At 41.4% G+C, this 20,522-nt stretch overlaps 1 protein-coding gene across 2 annotated transcripts in view; it reads left to right on the top strand.

The window, feature by feature from the left end:
• Nucleotides 1–11,013, top strand: part of DUSP10 (dual specificity phosphatase 10) — a 37,926-nt gene extending 26,913 nt beyond the window's left edge. Inside the window, exons 3-4 of one of the 2 annotated variants that reach the window (XM_012662200.1) lie at nucleotides 7,858–8,229; nucleotides 9,793–11,013. In XM_012662200.1, the coding sequence (XP_012517654.1) occupies nucleotides 7,858–8,229; nucleotides 9,793–10,058 (638 nt within the window). In that variant the 3' untranslated portion in view covers nucleotides 10,059–11,013. The remainder of the gene's footprint in view (nucleotides 1–7,857; nucleotides 8,230–9,792) is intronic. The other variant, XM_012662201.1, reaches the window with a different exon arrangement.
• The last annotated feature ends 9,509 nt before the right edge of the window (nucleotides 11,014–20,522 follow it).

Below are 20,522 nucleotides of genomic sequence, written 5' to 3'. Positions count from 1 at the left end.
TATATTTGTAAACATAAGAAAAATTACAAGAGATTCCTCCCATACACACAAGTTAATGATTGAAAATAGTTGTAGAAGTATACGGAACCAAAAATTTAGAAGAAAGCAAGTTGCTAACTATGCAAAGATTAGGAAGGAGCAAAAAGTTACTGTTTTTAGTTCATGGTAAGTGTCATAGTCAAGTATTAGCTTATTTCCAGAATGCTAGATTTTATAATATGCCAAATTCTTGGGGTGGGAATGATGGTAACAAAAATGATTATGATACCAGAGTTACAATGACAATGCAAGCAGTATGTGCTTCCTGTAAGCATCAATAGTCTAAATTATGTTTGTTTTTGTCCAGCAGGCAGTCTAAAGAAAGGACTCCATTACTAACTCAAAATTCAGACAAATTCTGGTATAACTTTGTCAGGAATTTTTTTTCTCTCTCTCAAAACATTACTAAATACAACTTGGTTAGGTTAGTATTATTAAACAAGAACGAGTAACCTTTTAGTCTATTAATAGAAAGATAGTTTTGTGAGGTGTATTTTTGAAGAGATTTCTACCTGTCATTTATCACTAGGAAAAGTAGACACCAGAGAGACGTTTCATTTCATTTTTTAAGTTTTCTAAATTATTTCCAAAAAGAGATTGGACACCTATCTCAATACCTTTTCCCTGTAGCTTCTCGTGGTGTCCAACACATCATCTGTGTTCACACAGCACAGGGCTAAGTCCTATATATAAAGGGATTAAGTAAGACTATTCCTGCTCTCCAAGAACCTAGGTGCTAGTAAAGCTATTAATTTGGATACACATAGAAAAGTATAAAAAGAATAAATATTAATAGCAGTTGATTGGTTGCAGAGTTGTAGAGTGAGGCCACATGTGTACATATAAGTTGTCGAAACTAAGTTTTTATAGTGACCCTTGGAAAAATTGTGAGCACCTTAACTTATTAAGGAAATAGAGGTATACAAAGTTTAATATATCAATATATATGTGTATTATATGTATAAATTTTCTATACCTCTATTTCTAGGTATATACATATATATATATTCCTGGAAAATTCACCAGGAATCCATTTTGGGCTATTTGATAAGCCTAAATGTCTTTTGCTTTTTCATTTCTACTGAAATCTTGGACATAAAGAGCTAAATGAGGTTTCCAGAGGAGACGACCAGCCCCAGCCCCCGTCCGCAGTCTGCGCACCACTGTCTGCTCCTGGAGTCCAGTCCAGGCTCAGCGGCACTGACACAACCTTTCTCAGAGCAGAGCTGCAGGGGCTGCCCTCGTGGCCTCTGCTTTGGCCTCCCTCCCTGGCGATGCCCTTGGTTGGGACCGGCTCTGGTACATGGTCTCCTTTTCCCCACTTCTCTGAACCAACCACACCAACTTCAAGGCCTCACCTCTAGCAAAACCTCTTCTGGCCACTGCAGCCTGTGGTGCTCCTGCATCTGCCCACTTCCAGGGCTTGTTAGCTTTGCTACTCCATTGGCAATTACGCAAATAGCTACATGGTTTGAATACCTTCTTAAAGATACCAGGATGGGCATTTTATACACATTTTTATTGAATCATCACAACAGACTGGGATAGTAGTATCTCCATTTTATAGGTAGAAAAGATGGCCCAGAAGACTCAAAAACTTTCAGAAGGTCACACAGCTGGCATGTGGCGGACCCACTGTTCTCAATCCAAGGCAAAGCTTATCCCCTATTGCCTTACATGTTGTAAATTACCTTCTAGATTTGGCTTTTAAGATATATCTGTAGATAACTCGTATCTCCTACCAGAAACCACAGAGTAAAACCCATGAGGGAGGGACTAACATATTAATATCTGTAGCTAAATCTTCCTAAGGGACTTAATAATGTACCATGCCAAATAATCAATATTTGCTCAATTGGATTCAAGATCCTGAGGGTTTTTTTGTTTGTTTGTTTGTTTGTTTTTTAATAGGTTTTAAACTTGTGGTACCTCCTTGCTTATGTATTTTCTACATTGCACATTTCACATGTAAGCAGGCCACACTAGCTTGAGCTTAGCAATCAAATGACATGATCATAGGAATATTCCTCTCTGACTCATAGTCAGCTCCTCAATCTTGCTCTTTCCTGGGTAATAGAAATGCTTCTTTATCCCTCTGTTTTGTACCTTTCCTCGAGTGAGACAGCTCTCTCAATCAACTCATCCTCTCTGTGATACAGCCTCGCTTCACTCTTCTTGGGAAAAAAAATACAAGTTCCCTGGGGACGAGATCAGAAGACAATTTAGGTGACACCTCCTGGTATTGAACTTACTCCTACCTTAAAATACCCAATCACATCTATGGAGTATAAAGAATTTCATAAAAAACAAGAAGTAGAAATAATCTTTGTAGATCTAGCTGGTACCCCAAATATTCCTTCTGTTACAGTGGGCGATATTCTGCCCTAAAAATGATGAAGTGACTCTGGCCCCATCTTTGAATTTCAGCCTCGGAAGCCTGACAGCAACTCCGCCCCTCCAGGCTCTGTTCTGCCGCAGGACTCTTGTGCGTGTGGACTCTGGAGTCTGCTCTGATGCGCTGAGGTTTCCGTGGGGTGTTGTAGTATCAGAGTATCCATTCATTCTTATATACGTAATATACAAAATAATATCCATTTTACACGAATATCTCTCCTGCTTATAATCGTATCTAATTCTTAGGTAGCATTTTATCCACATTCAGAGTCCTATGAGATAGACACTTTCACATCCAAATTGCAGATGTGGAAACTGAGGGGCAGAGACGTTAAAGTGCTTGCCCAAGGTAGCACAGCCAGGGAGTGATGGGAGCCAGGATTTTCAGTCTGTGTTCTTAACCACTATCATCCAAGTACTAATTTTACTTTAAAAAACTAGTTACCCAGTGAGAAAAACAAGGCCTCAAACGGGTAATCAACATGCTTGCAGCAAACTTGTAGAAGAGTCCAGTTTTAGCACACACTCCCCACCCTCCTTCTTTGGACATTAATTCTATTTGCTGAACTTCAGTGAGAGTTTTCCTTAAATTTCCAGAAAGTGCTCACTTTCTAGCTTAGCATAAAACCAAAAAGCTTGTGTGCGGGAAAGTGCTGCCCACCTTTAGAATAGGGAAATCTCTTGCTTGTAGATTCTGTGTTTGGATGTGGTTTCTTTAACTCGGCACCCAGAGCACTGCTTCTGGATCACGTTACAGGGGCTCTTCTGTTTCAAGGACTGCAATAGCCCAAACAGCAACAGGAGACGAGAGGCGTCTGCACAGAGAGCTGTCCCACTGAAGTTAGAATCCATCGCTTCCGTGGTTCTGTCACTTAGTTGACCTCCTGTTGGAAGAGACTGACGGGCGGTTTTTCTACATCTTTTTCTTTAGCGGTGCTGGGTACTCTTCATTGTTGCCATTCAGAGTCAACGTGCTGACCTTACTCATTTTGGCAGAGAACCTTGTTGCGAGATAAGGTTTGAAAATATTTTCCCCCCAGCATCGTTGCTCATGCCTAGAAAATATTTCCACTGATAACTGCAAGCTCTTGTGTGCATAGGGAGGTTAGCCAGCTTGACAGAAATTAGGTGGGGGAAGGAGGGAGAGGAGAGAAGCGGTTTTATTTAAAAAAATCCAATCCTCTAGAAAAACCAGGAATCCAAAGACATGTAACGTAGTCTTTATCAGGGAAGCTAGGGCAAACAAAATGAAATCAGATATATTTGTTTAGGAAGGACAGGGAGCTATTGCTTTCTTTATTTTAAAAACATATTATTCAAACTTTAAAACTGCTCAGATACTTTAGTTCCCAGTTCTTTTCTTTAATAAAATTTTAAAAGTAAAAACTCTGGAACATTAGCTTACTTATCATTTAGAGTCTTTCCATTAAACAGGTTCTTTTTTAGATCTTTAAAATGGTATTAATAGTTTCCCAAAGTAATGGGGAAAAAAGTACTTTGTGCTAGACCACGTTTCAAAGTACTTTGTTAACCAGTTCAATCGCCACAATAGTGCTATGAGGTAGGTGCTATTATTATCCCTGTTTTATATACAGAGAAACTGAGAAACAGAGAGAGAAACCTGCCCAGGGTCTCACAGCTAGGGTGTGGCAGTGCTGGGACTCAGATCCAAGATATCCAGCCTTGGAGCCCCTGCTCTGAATCACTGCACACGTCTAGGGCTCTTGTGACTGCATGTGCGCACAGATCAACTGGAGGTGAGGACGATGGTGACGGTATTGTGGGTAATAGAACATTATTTGTCGAACACTTACTTATATATTAAAACCTTTACATAGGTTTTCTATACCACAACCCTGTGGGGAGATGACATTACATCCACTTTATAGATTGGTAAACTGAGGCTTAATGAGGGCAATAAGTGATTTGCACCAGCTCTCACAGCTGGTGTGCTGTGCCTGTCACGGAGAATCGTAATTGTAGCTGGGTGTGTCTGCCTCTGACCCCTGTTCCGAGCCTTCAAACCGCACTGCCTCTCCTGCGCTTGTTTGTGAGCTGTCATGCTGTGATATTCCTACATGGTAATAAGACATACAACATCAGCAGTGCTCCTCATTAAGTGATCAGTCACGTTGGCCACTGGTGGTATTTGGGGTAGGGTCAGGGGGGTGGAAAGCAGTTGGAAGAGAAAACCATATTAGCCCTATTCTTCCCCCTCCCTAAGAGAAGAAAACAATCCTTCCTGCAGACTTCTCTCCAAAAAACCACCACTCTGAGCTTCCACTAGTTCGTTTTGCTTTAAGCACCATACACAGAGAAAGTTTTCAAATGCAGTGTGTAGATAGGAAGCCCAGAACTTAGGCCCACGTTGATGAGCACACTGGCAATTGACCACGAGATTGTTTCTCCAGACCCCTCAATGAGAACTTCCTTGTCTGTCTTCTATATTTAAATTACATCTCCTTTTCTATCCACTCCCTCTTGAAACAGTGTAGGAGCAGAGTTCCCACATGGCTTAAACATACAATATGCACAACATTTTGCACATAAGCGCACCCTGTGATTTGGAGCATTCTCTGTGTGTTTGTCTCCAACTCCCTTCTTCCCCCGCTCCCCCGTGGGCTTTTTCCCCCATTAGGCAAATGGAAGGCCCATGCCACCTGTTAGCATTACATCATTGGCTCCGCAGAACACAGTTGCAGCAAAGGCCTAAACAAAGTAGTTCTTCTTGTATTGTTTGCACTCAAAGAGCTGATATCATGCCAACTGATGTCATTGTATGTCTTTGTGTAACTGCTATGGCAACTGGGCAGGTGGGGAGCCTCCAGCTGATGTCATGGGGAAAGGAGGTATAGAGACAGAATTTTAAAAAGCTGTGCGCTGCTTTTTTCTGTGTGTGGGGTTTTCTGGCATGCATTTTTTTTTTTTTTATAACTAGCTGCTTTTAAGACAAATTACAGCATAAGTACCCTAAATAAGAACTGAGAGAAGTTTGGTGCTTTTTTTTTCTTTCCCTCTTAGAAACTTCTTTGAGTTTGTTTTGTTGTTCTTTCTTCTCATCTTATATGGAAAAATGTAACAACTGCCTTTTTCTTAAGAAAAAAGTGGATTAGGTTCCCATTACAGAATCTGTGTGGAACTGTTTACTTGGATTTTTGTGGAGGCCAAGCTGAAAGATTTTTAAAATAACTCTTTAGGGTTCCTTTTGTGGAGCCTATGATGGGGGCAATGGGTAGTTTTTATTTTATTTATTTTTTAAGTATTCACTGGTAAAGTTTTTCTGGTTTTCCATTTTTCTTTTGACTTGAAAAACTATTTCTTTGGGCCCAAACTTTATTATCATAATTTCCTAGCAGAAGAAACTAATAATATGTAAGGGAATATTTGAATTCTAGAAATCAATTAAAATGTATATATAGCTCTTGTTTTTCTTTTCATGAGCAAAGATAGATTTTGACTTTACTAATTTTTATGAGTAAAGTGATCATATTATGCTGAATTTTCTTTAGATCCTTACCACACCTTAAGGAAAATATGGCTGATCTCTTTTACAGGATGGGCTCTGGGTCCACCTGCTGTGAACAGTCAGAGACTGGGTCTAGGTTACAGTCTGGGCTTCCTGCTGTGGTTGCCAAAGACTAGACTTGAAATGGAGAAGAACATTTGTTAGGTTCAGAAACTCGTGGACAGATAGACTTCCTGTCCTTATTTCAACATAGCCGCATTCTGTTCACACTTTGTACTTTCTGTCTTATCTCCTAGAACTATCAAGACAGCCATAAGGCATCTGTCTTTCGGGGCACATGTCCCGTTCTGGCGGCTGTCAGCTAAGGGGCGTTTTCCAACTTCCCCTTCTTTTCAAAGGGAAGGCCAGAGTGTATCTGGTTCTATTTGATTAGAATTAGAGCCCGGTTGGTGGTGACAACGTCAACCCAGACTTCACAGCCCTTAACGTGTGTATGGTGTAATTGGAGCCTCAATCCTTTGGGCTTGTCCATGTGTGTGATCACTTGTAACAAATATTAAAGGAAAATTTGAACAATAAACTGTGACCCATAAATTCCCTAACTTTGACAATGTTTTTTTGCATAGTCCTTCAGCTTTTGGTGAATATTTTTGAATTAGCTTCTTTTAAATTTAATATTAAACATTTTTTTTTTGTTTTCACACACTTTTTACAACTACTGCTTTAATGGTTATATAATATTCCACGTCGAATGTAATAACTTCTTCTTTGCTTTTTTTCCATTTTAATTTATTTTTGTTTTTCACTTGGCCTTTTCCATAAAGCAGATATTGCTGTAGTGAACAGTCTTCACATATCTGGCTGAATATTTTTGGTTAGAAGATTTCCCTAAGATCCATTCCCATAAGTGAGACTGTACTTGTTCAGGGGAAGGTTTGCATTTGAAAAATGGGGAAACAAGCAGAGTTTAAGCTTTTCATGCTAGACCCATAAGTCTTGGGAGGCAGCAAGCTTAAGCTTTGACCTTAAGCTCAAAGGTATACCTTCATAGATCCATTAAAGGTTTCCTGATGGGTTTACGTGACACAAACCTTGGAAAGTCAAGTATAAGGGACCAGGCTGCTCTCAGATTCCATTCAACTGGAAGAAGTCAGGGTTGACAAATGTCAGGGACCTACATGGGGAACATAAAAAAAAGAGATCATGATGACAACTCACCCCACTCCATTCTAGCTTGTCCTTCCCAAGTATTTCTCTGTTGCTTTTACTCGTGGGCAATCATGTAAATAATATTAGTAACAACAGCTAATACTTGCTGAGCACTGCCGTGTGCCGGGAAACATGCTAAGCATCTTGCGCGTATTCATTCTTCTCAGACTCACGATCGGATTCAGAGCTAGATGCCATTACCCTCATTTTACAGAGGGGGGAACTGAGGCACAGAGAGATAAATTAACTTGCCCAATTCACAAAGCGGGGAAGTGGTGGTGCTCAGATTACAGATAAAGTAATCTGGCTCTTCCAAGCTCCCTGTTTGTAACCCCCCTGCTGTGTTGGGAGCAAACGTGGCCCTTCGGTAGGGTGAGCTAGGAAGGGTGCAACGCACGTGCCTGCAGTGCTGAGGGGACCTCTGTGCTCCCCTCTGCTTCCAACTGCCAGCTTCTCTGTAGGCCACTGAGCACATGGCTCTTTGAGGCAGATCAAATCTACAGCTGATGAGATCACCTGATGCCGCAAGGAGCGCTTTCCAGGGGAACACGCCCTGTTTGTGTAAGGAGCACACGCTTCCAGCGCCCTCCAGGCAGTGAGACCCTCCAAAGCTTGTCTTGGGTCTCCAAATGGACTTTCATTTTTTGTTTGGCATAAGCAACACTGCACACTCATTGCTACAGGGAAGATGGCATTTTCTGCTAGCTCTGGAGCCTTAGTTACTACGGCTTTCTCTGTTTGTGTTCCAGGTGGGCTTAGTAGTTTTAAGCAGAACCACGAAAACCTCTGTGACAACTCCCTCCAGCTCCAAGAGTGCTGCGAGGTGGGGGGCGGCGCGTCTGCGGCCTTAAGCTTGCTACCTCAGTCCATCCCCACCACCCCCGACATCGAGAACGCAGAGCTCACGCCCATCTTGCCCTTCCTGTTCCTTGGCAATGAGCAGGATGCCCAGGACCTGGACACCATGCAGCAGCTGAACATCGGCTATGTCATCAACGTCACCACTCACCTTCCCCTCTACCACTATGAGAAAGGCCTGTTCAACTACAAGCGGCTGCCGGCCACCGACAGCAACAAGCAGAACCTGCGGCAGTACTTTGAAGAGGCTTTTGAGTTCATTGGTAACTGTCTTCCTGGGGAGTTTCTCATCCTTCCCATTACTTTCCCCTCGGGCTCTTGCTTTCATATTAAGTTCAAGGTTTATTCATGTGTTGCAGAAAAAGCTGCTCTGGGGTGTTTCCGAGTCTGCTACCTGCTGCAGCCTAAATACTCCCCTAAGTCATAACCGGTTGAGTGTGTTGGAGCTGTCAGGGTTGATACAAAAGAACAGTTACTGAATTTGGTTGGAATCCATTCAATTAGAATCCTCATTCTTCAAGTTCTCAGGCTGGGTGCAGTGGCTCACACCTGTAATACTAGCGCTCTGGGAGGCTGAGACAGGAGGATGGCTCGAGGCCAGGAGTTCGAGACCAGCCTGAGCACCATAGCAAGCCCTTGTCTCTACAAAAAACACAAAAATTGGCTGCATGTGGTGGCGCACACCTGTAGTCCCAGCTACTCGGGAGGCTGAGGCAGGGAGATCACTTAAACCCAGGAGTCTGAGGCTGCAGCGAGCTATGATGATACCACTGCACTCTAGCCAGGGCGACAGAGTGAGACCCTATCTTGGGTGGGTGGGGGATGGGAGGAGAGAAGGGGGAGAAAGAATTTCCTCAGGCAGTGCCCACAAGCTATTCTCCTGGGCTTTTAATATATCTGAAAATTTCGAAAGTCTTTCCTCTTTTAAGTGCTTTGGATTCTGAGCCATTGCTGGAATTCCTTCATCTTCTGCATCATTGCCATGTTGGACTATCATACGTGGGTGCAAAAGGGGTCGAATACTTGAGCGGTTACACCCTGGGCCTTCATACTACAAGTCTTTAGTTAACTTTGCAACAATTGGCTTTTCTGGTGAGAAACTGAATATAGTAACTTTTTAGTTGAATTTTGTTCCTTTAGCTTTGATCAGGGCTTAGAAAGATTGCAAAACTCTTATCCATTTAATACCAGTCCCTATACAGGGCAATTCTGTAGTATAAGGAAAGAAATGTGCTTTTTCTCTGACACAGAAATATTGTTAATGACACTAGTTTTGATAAGTCACACAATCTGGCAATTGAGATTAACATCTTTAATCAGAAGAAAAATTATATATAAACATATGTATATGTGTGTATGTATATATTTATGTGTGTGTTTACTTTATTCCCTTCCTTCATTTTTTTCTTTTTTTTCTTCAGTAGTATGAGTCCAGAAAAAAGAAAAGACAAGAAGACATTTGAGAGAGAGCCTCAGTAGCTTAATCAGTAACTGGCTCATGTGGAAGTCAGCCGTGTTAGAGGTCTAGCTTTGGGGCAATGCCATCCCGTGAAGCAAACCGTTCCTATGAGCGATTCCTTCACTTAGTCTTCTCTTTAAATGTAGACATAAAGCTTCTTACTCATGCTAATATTGATTTTAGCCAATATTCTGAAAGTTGTGACATAAAACATGTAATTAACTGGTTGTTTATTCTTGGTTTTAAAACCATTTTAATTCCTTCTTTCTCTGCAAAATAAAACATTGTCAAGTTTAGATGAAAGTTTCTTTTTCCGTCCATTGCTCTTTCTTCTTCCCTTCACCTCCTGCCTGTCTTTTTTTTCCAGAGGAAGCGCACCAGTGTGGGAAGGCGCTTCTCATCCACTGCCAGGCCGGGGTGTCCCGCTCCGCCACCATCGTCATCGCTTACTTGATGAAGCACACTCGGATGACCATGACTGACGCTTACAAATTTGTCAAAGGCAAACGACCAATTATCTCCCCAAACCTTAACTTCATGGGGCAATTGCTGGAGTTTGAGGAAGACCTGAACAACGGTGTGACACCGCGAATTCTTACACCAAAGCTGGCGGGCGTGGAGACGGTTGTGTGACAGAGGACAGGCTCACTGCTCTCCGATGGGAGGCCAGCAGGGAGGAGGACAGTTCTGCTTTTTCTTTTTCTTTATTGTTTTTTTTTGGGGGGGTGGGGGTATAAAGTTTGTGAATGGAAACAAACTTGTTTGAAAACTTTTTATTTTTAACAAGTGTGAGAAGACTATAACTTTTGATGCCATTGAGATTTCCTTTCCACAAACAGATATAGCAGGGAGGCTAAAGAAGCAATTTTTTTAGACAGTAAAACTTGTTTCTCCCCCTTTTCCTTTTAAGCTATTTGTAGAGTTTATGACTAAATAGTCTGTGCAGGTTCATAGACCGAAGATACTACACTTTAAACCAACTAAAAAGAACCAAAAGTAAATAGAGAAGACATTGAATCGTGAAGTCCTGGGATCCACCTGGGCCAAACCCAACCAGACCAAGTCCTGTTGTGCTCACTGTGCAACGAGAAGATCAGGGCAGCTTAAGTGGTCTAAGAATCCTTCAGACACTCATTAAAGAGACAGAGGATATTGTGGATTTTGTGTGTTTCATGCTCTGGATTTTTTTTTTTTAACTTCTCTGGGTTTAAGAGATTTTTTGAAATAGAAAGAAATTGGCCATTCTACAGTATGCTTTCACTCACTGGCTTCTTGTGCAATAATGTGGTGTTTTGAGTGTGCAAACAAGTTAGAGCTGGCAGCTGAGTGATAGACAGATAGTGCAACTTTGCCAGCTTGGAGATAGAAAGGAATTCAACAATGTACCAATTTACTTTCCTTCCCACCTTTTTCCTTTTTTTTTTTGATTTGATTCTTGTTACAGTGCCATAAACTTTGTTACATATGTATATCAGAATGTAAAAAAAGACAAAAATTTATTTAAAAATATTTTTCGCAAAAAACACAAAAAACTTGGTCTGTTTCTATTGATTGTGTAAAAATTTATTTTCATTATATAAGTGAAACTCATTTGGGGATGTGTCTTTTTCTTCCCCTCCTCTTTTACCTCCACCCAGGTTCAAGCCTCTGTTTCCTCTGGTAACTCGGATATGTAACATAATTGGAAATAAAACACACATTTTTATACAGGGAAAGGGAGATCCAGGGAATCCAGATCCATATCCTCTGTTCTCACTGTGGAGCAGAGAGAATTAGCAAGGAAGGGAAAGAGCTCCAGTATTCATCTGCTGGGCACGACCCCCTCTTTGCTCACAACATGTCATCCTCTTCTGCAAGTATAATTCCTCTTCCATTGGAAAGTCTCAGGTGACACTGAAGGGTGTGAGGGGTCCCCATTAGCCTTTGAGCCTTGGTGACCAAATGCACTGCCATATTGATTGGTTAAAATTCATTGATCTCCCCAATGGCTATTTGATAAATATTTGTGACAATCTGCCATTTAGGGGTCTTGATGGTTCCCCACCCCTCCTTTGCCACTTGCTCACAAGACGTTTTTGGTGACATTAACCATGGTAGTGCGTTGCAGCGAATTGCCATTGCCTGCTGTTTCTCCAGCAAACTGAACTCAGCTTTGTATGTATAGCTTCCTCAAGATAACACTTGCTGATTATCATACATAGCTGGCTTCCCAATTCATACATGACGTGGGGTGGGCCAGGGGAAGAATACAATACAAACATTTTCTGTGTAATTAAAATACATGTCTAGAGGGACCTGGCCATAGGGAAGATGCGTAGCAAACTGAAATTTGCCTGGGGTGAATAAAAGAGTTGAAAAATCTGGAATTTCCAATCCTATATGACTACAATTTGACATAAATATTTTTTTTGTGTGTTTGCTTACAAATGTTAGAAGGAAATATTTTTGGCATTTATTTTTTTAAATAGCTTTTCTACTAAAAGTCATTTAAATTTTACTTTTACTTCAAAACTGGAGACTGCATTTAGCAGGAATTAACTGAGAGCTGTTTTGGATTATTTTAGTTTAATACAAAGTGTTAATCAAGTGAAAAGTAAATCTCTGCTGCCATGCTTTCTACCTTTCAGACTGACAATTTCCTTGATGCTAGAGTTTATTTAAGGAGTCAGGTTGAAATATAATTAGTGATTTAAAATACGTGGTAATTTAACAGACATTCTTTTTGTTATTCTAAGTCTAAATGTTAAATTTCTAATAGCCTATAAGGTTTATTCCCTCCCTCCCTTCTGTTCTCCCTCCCTTGTTCCTTCCTTCCTTCCTTCCTTTTTCTTTATTTCTAAACAAAACAAGGAGAAAATCAATATAGTTTCTCCTCTTTGGCTACACGGAAATGATCTATGTTTTTAGAAGTTTATGATTTGGGGAGAAAATCTATCCTGGGGCCGACAGGGATCCTGCCAACCAGAATACCAAGAATTCTGAGAGGGACTCAGATCTTTTCTACTCATCTGCTTTGAGTCAGCCTCCATTTCTTCCTAAGGAATGTTAACCACCTCGTGAAAGTCATGTGGATTAACCAAGCCATAGCTCCAGAAACCAGACTCCCCAGGTTTCTGGGCCTCGGTAGGTACCTGGGAGCTTTAGAGCTGAGCTAGGAGATAATTATATCTTCCCAAGAAGGCAGAGTATCTGACCAACGCATGCATCATTCTCAGAATCCATCAAGGGTTGTTTTATGCTGAATGAATTTAATTAATAGAATGAATCTGAGATATATTTAATAAAAAAAACCCAGATATAGCAGGCATTGTTATCTTAAGTTGACCAGAACACCAGCTCCGGCTCTTCTGTGTACAGTGCATTTCTCTCAGTAGCTGATACTTCTCCATTCAATGCATAATAACCAGGATAGAGGTTTCACATACTTTTGGATGAGGATGAGCAGGGCAGGGCAGGAGTTTGGGCAGGGACGTTGACACATGGAGGACAAGGACACGGAGAGGGATGGTAGAAGAATGTGCACAATCCAGCAGTGATGTTTTACTGGCAGTAAAATGGTGATGAAATATGAGGAATGGGACAAAATGGGAGTCTAGAGTGAAAAAAAGAAGACGAAGAAACCTACGTCTGAGTAAAGGACTAGGACCAGGATCACACTCCAGAAGCGGAATAAGATAGAATGCTAATAAATTCTTCTAGCTAGATCTTCGGAAGGTAAGAAGTCTGGCAAGCCAAAGTAATCAATTAATCAAGACTTCACCTTGTTTGGGGATGGGCTCTTGTAAATAAGCCACAGCACAACCATGAAGCCTCCAATCTCGGGAAACATGGGTTGCTGTTTGATTTCAAGCTCCGATTGGAGACAGTGATTGTATGTGGATGGGGTGAGGGGCAGGGTGGTAGAAAATGACTGTTAAGCTATTAAGCACTGGTGCCCAGAAGGATGGGCAACAATTATTTAGAAAAAGAGTGTACAAAATTACACCTGAGTATAGAAGATTTCCTGCCTTTTGGAGGTGATAGAATATGAATACCAGTGCTTCCCATTGCTCCCAGTTTCCTCGTCTGTGACAACTTTTGTCAGTTTTTGGTGCAAGGTACACGTATCAGGGTTTGATCAGAACCAGAAACACGAATCATATAGAAAGGGGTTTATTCAGGATTAGACCTCAGACAGTTGTGGAATCTCATGAAGAAGTCAATGGAGTGAGCGTTGCCTCCATCTGCTAATGGGCTGAACTCTCCGTGGACAGGTAGGAGAGAAATTGGGCGTGATGTGGAGGGGAGCAAAAAAGAACTGGAATTAGGAAACTTTTACCAACCTTGATGGGGTGACTCGGAAGAGGACCTAGTGCCCTTTGCCCCGGAGCTGAGCACGCACCTAGTGTAGGACTTAGCAAAGCTGAGGGCAGAACTTTAGGGTCTGCAATCACTGCTGCTTCGCTAAGTCAAGGTGAGCCGCTGGGTCGGTGAAAATGCGCACTAGCCCTCATAGCGCTTGGCGCCCCCTTTGAAGAGCTGCTACTATAATTCTGCTTTTCCAACCTTCTGCAAATTTCCCTTAAGGCTAACCTTAACCCAGTACAAAACAAGTGAGGGAATTCTGGAAAATGTAACTCCTCATTTAGCTAAGTTGATAATGAACGAACCTATCCCAGTCCGTCACTTGCTGAGTTGGCATCCACCATGTACACGTCTTTTAACCGAACATAACTTTGAAATGAAGACATTAGCAAAATGATACTTCTACCTAACAAGATGCAAGTATCACTTCTACAGATGAAAACATACCCTCTCCCCAACAGAGGATGCATAGATAGCCCCAATCTGTTACTTTATCAATTTTGGGATGGTGTTCAGTCCTCTTCCAGCAGAGATCCACTTTCCCTTTGATGTCATGTAATTTAAATATACTGAAATGTAAGGATGTTATAAGTTGAACTGTGTCTGCCAAAAAGATATGTTTAAGTCCTAAACCCTGGGCCTTGTAAGTATGATCTTATTTTGAAATGGGGTCTTTCAGTAAACATTTTCAGTAAAGAGCCAGATAATAAATATTTTGACTCTGAAGAACAGATGGTCTCTGCCACAACTGCCCAAATCTGCCACAACTACCCAAAAGCAGCCATAGATAAAATGTAAATGAATGAAATTAACTACATTCTAATAAAACTTTATTTACAAAAATCCAGCAGTCTGGATTTGGCCCATGGGCTGTAATTTGTTAACTCCTGGTCTTTATTAACAGGCATAGAGAAACAAGCAATTGCCAACTCAATAGCTCCTTGCCCGGTGCCAGGAGCCATGTTGATTTGTTCCACCAGTGAAACTGCATTGGGAGCAACAGTTGTAATTGGAGCCAACATCTGACTGTGATCCATTGTCATTCTTCAAAATTCATCTGTGTTCTGCATAAGGCAAATAGGCAAAATAAATGGGGAATATGGTAGGAATCTGCATCCTTGAATTTTGTTTCGGTCCCTGTTGGTAGCACTAATCTCCACAATCCTTTAGGAGTTCAATATTCCTTTGGTTTACTATTTTGGCATGTAGCTTTTGCTGTATAACAAACTACTGCAAAATTTAGTGGCTTAAAATAATAAAAATTGTTTGTCTTGTTCATTAGTCTGTTACAGGCAAGTTCAATAGAGACAGCTCATCTCTGATAAACTCATGAAGGTAAGAAATGTCATCTGGGGCAGCCTGACTGGGGCTAGAGAATCTATTTCCAAGAGGGCTTGCTCAAATGATTGGCATGCGCTTCTTGTAATGGACGTGGAACTCAGCCAAGGTTGTCCCCCGTATATACGTTGGCTTTTCTCCACATAGACCTCTTCATGGAGATGCTTGGGCTTCCTCAAAACACGGCAGCTAGTTTCCAAGAACAAGTATTCCAAGAGGCCTGGATGAAAGCTACAAGGGTTCTGAATCATTTAAACTCTGAAATTCCATCTCACTTCCACCAAATTCTATTTAATATTTATTAAATGATTCACTAATCCAAGCCCAGATTCAAGGGAAGGGAAGTTAGACTTTACTTCTCAATGGGAAGAGCAGCAAAGAACTTGTGACCATCTTTAATCCACCACGGTTCACTTTGCATTACAAAGCCAACATATGGAAAAGAATCTATCAGAGGCAGTAGTAGTGGGATGACAGAAAAAGCTATGACGTGACACTTCAAGGAACTAGAGATCAACTCCCGGTAGTTAAGGGCAAAGGCCAGACCTCACTTTGGGAAAGGTTAATTTTTCACTATGTGGGCCACCTCCTGGTCTCTGTCCAAGGCTCTCTTACAGCAAAAGATCATATCTGTCTAGGAACCTACATTTAGTATAGCATTTACAGGACAGACAGAGCAATAGCATCATGTGAATATACCTGGCATATGGAGAACCCAGTGTGGAGTAGAGATTGATTTAAAGAAACAGCAAATTCATACTATAATGCCATTCCATACACTTTCATATTTTTGTATTGTTAATTATTCAGTTTCCTCCTTGGCCTACTGACATCACTTTGGGTTAGGCTAAGTCTTCACTACACACACTATTTCTGAGTCAGGTTATACAGCCATATGGTGGATAACACATATTCCTGTGAAAACTGATTGTACTAGTTGGATTATTTTTGTCATACTCAACTAAATCAGAGGTAAGGGGCCAAGGGGAAAAACACGCAGGGCATATAGCACCTGCTCTAAGAATCATCCACAAGTTCAGCTGCTGAAATGACCTGTTGTAACCCTAAGACCAGTTTAACCTACTAGCTGCTGATACAATCTGCTGATTCTAAGAGTAGTTTTACCTACTCTTTGGATTTTGCAACTTGGAAATCTACAGTCTAATCAAGCTTGTCACTCACCAATCACAGCTGTCACTCACCAATCACCACTTACCAGCTCTCAAAAACTTTGCTAGTGCCAATGAGCTTTGTTTAAAAACAATACAAAACATTTCTCTTTCTAATAAAATTCCCAAAACTTTTCTTTATTCTTCAGACATATCAAAGTTCACCTCTTTCTGTGTGTATGTGCCAAAGTGCTATTTTGTTTTTATATACACTCCCAAATAAAACGTTTTGTGTAGAAAAAAAGCTGTGGCATTAATTTCATCTATCCATTACTTTAAATAATGTTGTAGTTTAAGACTAACATTTGAACTACACTCTGGCCCCAAAGATGAATCTTCCTTCATCCTCCAAAACCAAGCCCTAAGGAATGAGGTCAAAAGACCCCTGGGGGGAGGTAAACATACTTGATGACTGCTTAAATGCCTGGTTCTGATAGGAATGTCAGCTTTCTAGGAACCACACTACTCACCATGGCACTTCGCCTCGAACAAAGAATCAGAATTCCTGGCACTGCCAAGGCAGGCTGGCATGTCCTGGAAATGGTAAGTAACAGAGAACCAGGCAGAGCCTGGCTCTGTGTGCTCCAGGCCCCACAGATGGTGGAGCGACCAATGGTTCGTTGGGATTTCTTGCCCTTTTGATCACCTACTCAGTCCCAGTGAAAACAGACATGTTCAGAGAAGAATGAGAAGTCTTCCTACATCAGGTAAAAAAATCTAGAATGTCTACTTATCTCCTGTCTTGTTCCTTTCATTGACATTATTTCTTATAACTGGATCCCAAATCATTTATTTCTTGTCTCATTCCTCTCTAATTTTTTTTTTTTACTAAGAAAGTGTTAAACTTGCTAAATCACAGCTAAATCACTTGCTAAATCACAAATTCCAACAGATGTTTATCTCTGATGATCAGCTTCACACACAGCCAGACTCAAGGCTCCGGACACTGCACTGGCGCCTGCCATTCAGCCCACAGGGGAGCGTGGGGCACCTCGGGCTGGCTCGTTTGTCTGTCTACATCACGCTCCTCTGGGATGGATGTGCCGGGAGGGGGAATGCGGTCATGTAGTTGAAGAGAATTCCTCCGAATCTTGTTGTCTTAGGTGCCAGAATAAGATCACAACTTTATCATGAGGCTATCGAGCCCTCCGCAAGCATATATGACATATGATCACTTTAAGAAATGTTTACATTATAATTCTTTCCTTCTGAACCATTTTATGAATGGATAAATCTGAAATTCAAAAGGGGAAGTGAGTACTTGAGGCAGTCATCCTTTTCTTCCCTATCGTCTTTTCATTCTAGGATAATTACGTTTTCTTCTTAGGGCAAATGTCAACTGAAATGTCTAGATCAAACATCACACTCTTTTCTTAAAGGCTTCTCTTATATAGTGAAAAATACATAGTTTGGAGGCATAAGTCCTGTGTGGCGCTGACCAAGTCAGTCAACCTCTCTGACCCTTAGTTTCCTATTCCACGTGGTGGTTGTGAGCACTCACTGAGCTGGCACGGGCAGGCACCTAGCACAGTGACTAGCACAAAACTAGGAGGCTGATAAACATTACCTCCCCCAGATGAGAGTTTTTGCGAGAAAATATTAATTTTCACTGATCTACTAACCACTGGGGGCTCCACTGAGCAGTATTTCACATGGCTCATGCCCTGCCAAGTCAGGAAAAGAAGCTAGGGAGGTAGAGAGAAAGGCCCAAAGAAGAGAACACAATTATTCATCCTTTAGTTCTTGCTCCTTATATATGTCAGTTCCAAGCTAGTCATCAGGAAGACATTTCCTTTCTCCTAATCTGGACATGAGTGTCTGGAATTGTCATGAAAGTGAACTTTCCCGTGCCAGGTACCACTGCACCCTAACATTTATCCATTTATTTGTTCATTCAACACACGTTTGCTTCATTTGCATCTTTCAGTGGTCCAGACCATGGTGAGTGTTTATTAAGCGGACTATACCCTTGAGGGGCCCCCCGCCTCCCACATGGTCTATTCAGACTGTAGGTTTCTGCAAAGAAGCACTTGGTCTCTCCTGTAGCATCCAGCTCAGTGTCTTGCTTGCAACAGTGTTCAATGTTTCATTACTGACTGATCAGAGCATTTTCATCACACTGCTTTTTGCCATCTAAAACAACTGTCAGCTCACAAAAATTCAGAATATTTAAAAATCAGCTCTTATAAACTGGTGTGAGTTCTCATGATCCATTGCATTTATGTGGATGGTATCAAAAAGCTATCCTCTACCTCATCGGGCTGTCACGGCAGGCAGTACCCCAAAGATCTATTTTTTCATTGTTGTTTTGCCTTTAGTTAACTTAAAGCTGTCTTTCCTTGTTTTGAGTGGCAGGGAGAAAATAGTTCATTTGGAAGTCAGGGGAGGGACAATGTTAGGATCAACAGTGACATAAAAGCAAAATAATTATTATTATAGTTGTAATGCTCTACATTTAAGTGGCACTTTCTTTTCAAAGGTCTCAAACATGTTTCTGAATATCTCCTTTAAATTCAAAAACATTTATGAAGAAGTCAGAGCAAAGTACAATTATATCAGAACTTTACTCTGAAATGTAATTCAATACATGCAAAGTGGACTTACTAGGAATCGACTTATTGACATACATATGAATATTTTACGGCATATTTTGGCATAAGTAGCACCAGGATATGGGTCTTTAAGGAGAGCACTAAACATAGGTGCTAACAGATTTCCACCTTATGGGTAGGGAAATGGGATAAAGTTGTCATGGATCAGGCTGAGATGAAAATCAACATTTCTTGACCATAGTCCGACACTTGCTGGAGGTATTATAAATGACATGGCCCTGGGGCTCCGGTAAAAGATGAAATCTTCTGTTACTGAAATAGCAAGAGAAGCTCAAAAATTTCTTATAACATGCCAAGCAAAGAGCCAGAACTAGCTCCAAAGAAGTATTGAAGATAGAGAGGAGGCAGGAGGCGAGCAGGAGGGGAAGATGCAGCCCACAGAGATTTTTTTCCCTTAAGAATCTTTGGACTTTTTTTGGGATCACTAAGGAGATTATAAATGTTCTCATAATATACTCAAGTTCAGATTATAAAGGTGTTTGTCTGTTAAACTCTTCCATTCCCTGAAAGAAAACAGATTAAGATGCATCTTTTAGAAAGTGTGCTTTCAGTTGTGGGCACATTCCGGGTGAATTTTCAGAGACCACAGTGAACGTGCGTATGTGCTTGAACACATCCCTCGTGATGAGCGTGTCTGCCTTTCGTTAGATTTTCCGAAGGTCACTTAACCAAGTGGGTAAGGACTTCCAGGCTAGAGAGACGCCTTGAGAAATGAATTTGATATTGCTCTGAGAAGCAAGTCCCAGACTTCACTAGCTTCTGCATGGCGTGGCCCTCTTCTACCCCTCAGTCTCACCTGAGAGGCAGCGAGGAGTGCTGATAGCATGGCGGCCTCCAGGGAGAGATGGCCAAGATTCAGATCCTCATTCCGCCACTTCGCAGTTGTGTGACCTCGAGCAAGTTACTGGATTATTCAACCTGTCTGTAGCTTAGTTTCCTGACGTCTAAAGCTAGGATACTAATGACAGTTTCTGTCTTGTCTGGTTTGGAGGCACACTGAGCTCACCGCATTGATCTCCCTTTACATCGAACACCATGTCCCTTCTTACCTCAGTCTTTGTGTAAGCTGTTCCTTCTGTGTGGTAAGTGTCTTGCCCTCACTCTTCCCCTCACTGACTACTAATGATCCCGCAGAGCTCAGTCAAAATTTCGCTTCGTCAGAAAAGCTCTGACCCCCACATCCAGTTTAGTCCCATCTATAATATTCTGCATGACCCAGTGGTGTGCTGAAGTTGGCTCACACTGGCCAATGGGAGCTGATTGTTAGATATTCTAGAACTGTGTGAGCTGGTAAGTGCAACTGTTGGTAGCTTGAAATCAACCATGGACATATTTACACCATGGAAAAGGCAAATGCTGTAAATTGGGACTTTTTGTTTTTGTAGGCTGGTTTACCAACATCCACTGTATATAGCTTTCTGCATGTTTTCTTTGTCACACGTCCAATTTTAATTACAAAATTCATTCTCTGATTGCTTATTTAATGTCTACCTTCCTCACCAAGCTGTAAGTTCTGCTAGGCAGGAACAATGTCTGCCTGTTTACTACTATACTCAGAATATTTACAAAGCCTGGCTAGGGCCTCTAACTCTGGCAAAGAAACAGATCAACAAAGAAGATAGTCTAGAAAGTGA

This window comes from Propithecus coquereli, unplaced genomic scaffold (genome assembly GCF_000956105.1).
Source record: "Propithecus coquereli isolate 6110/MARCELLA unplaced genomic scaffold, Pcoq_1.0 Scaffold756, whole genome shotgun sequence".
Classification (NCBI taxonomy): Eukaryota; Metazoa; Chordata; class Mammalia; order Primates; family Indriidae; genus Propithecus; species Propithecus coquereli.
This window is presented reverse-complemented; position numbering and strand designations above follow the sequence as displayed.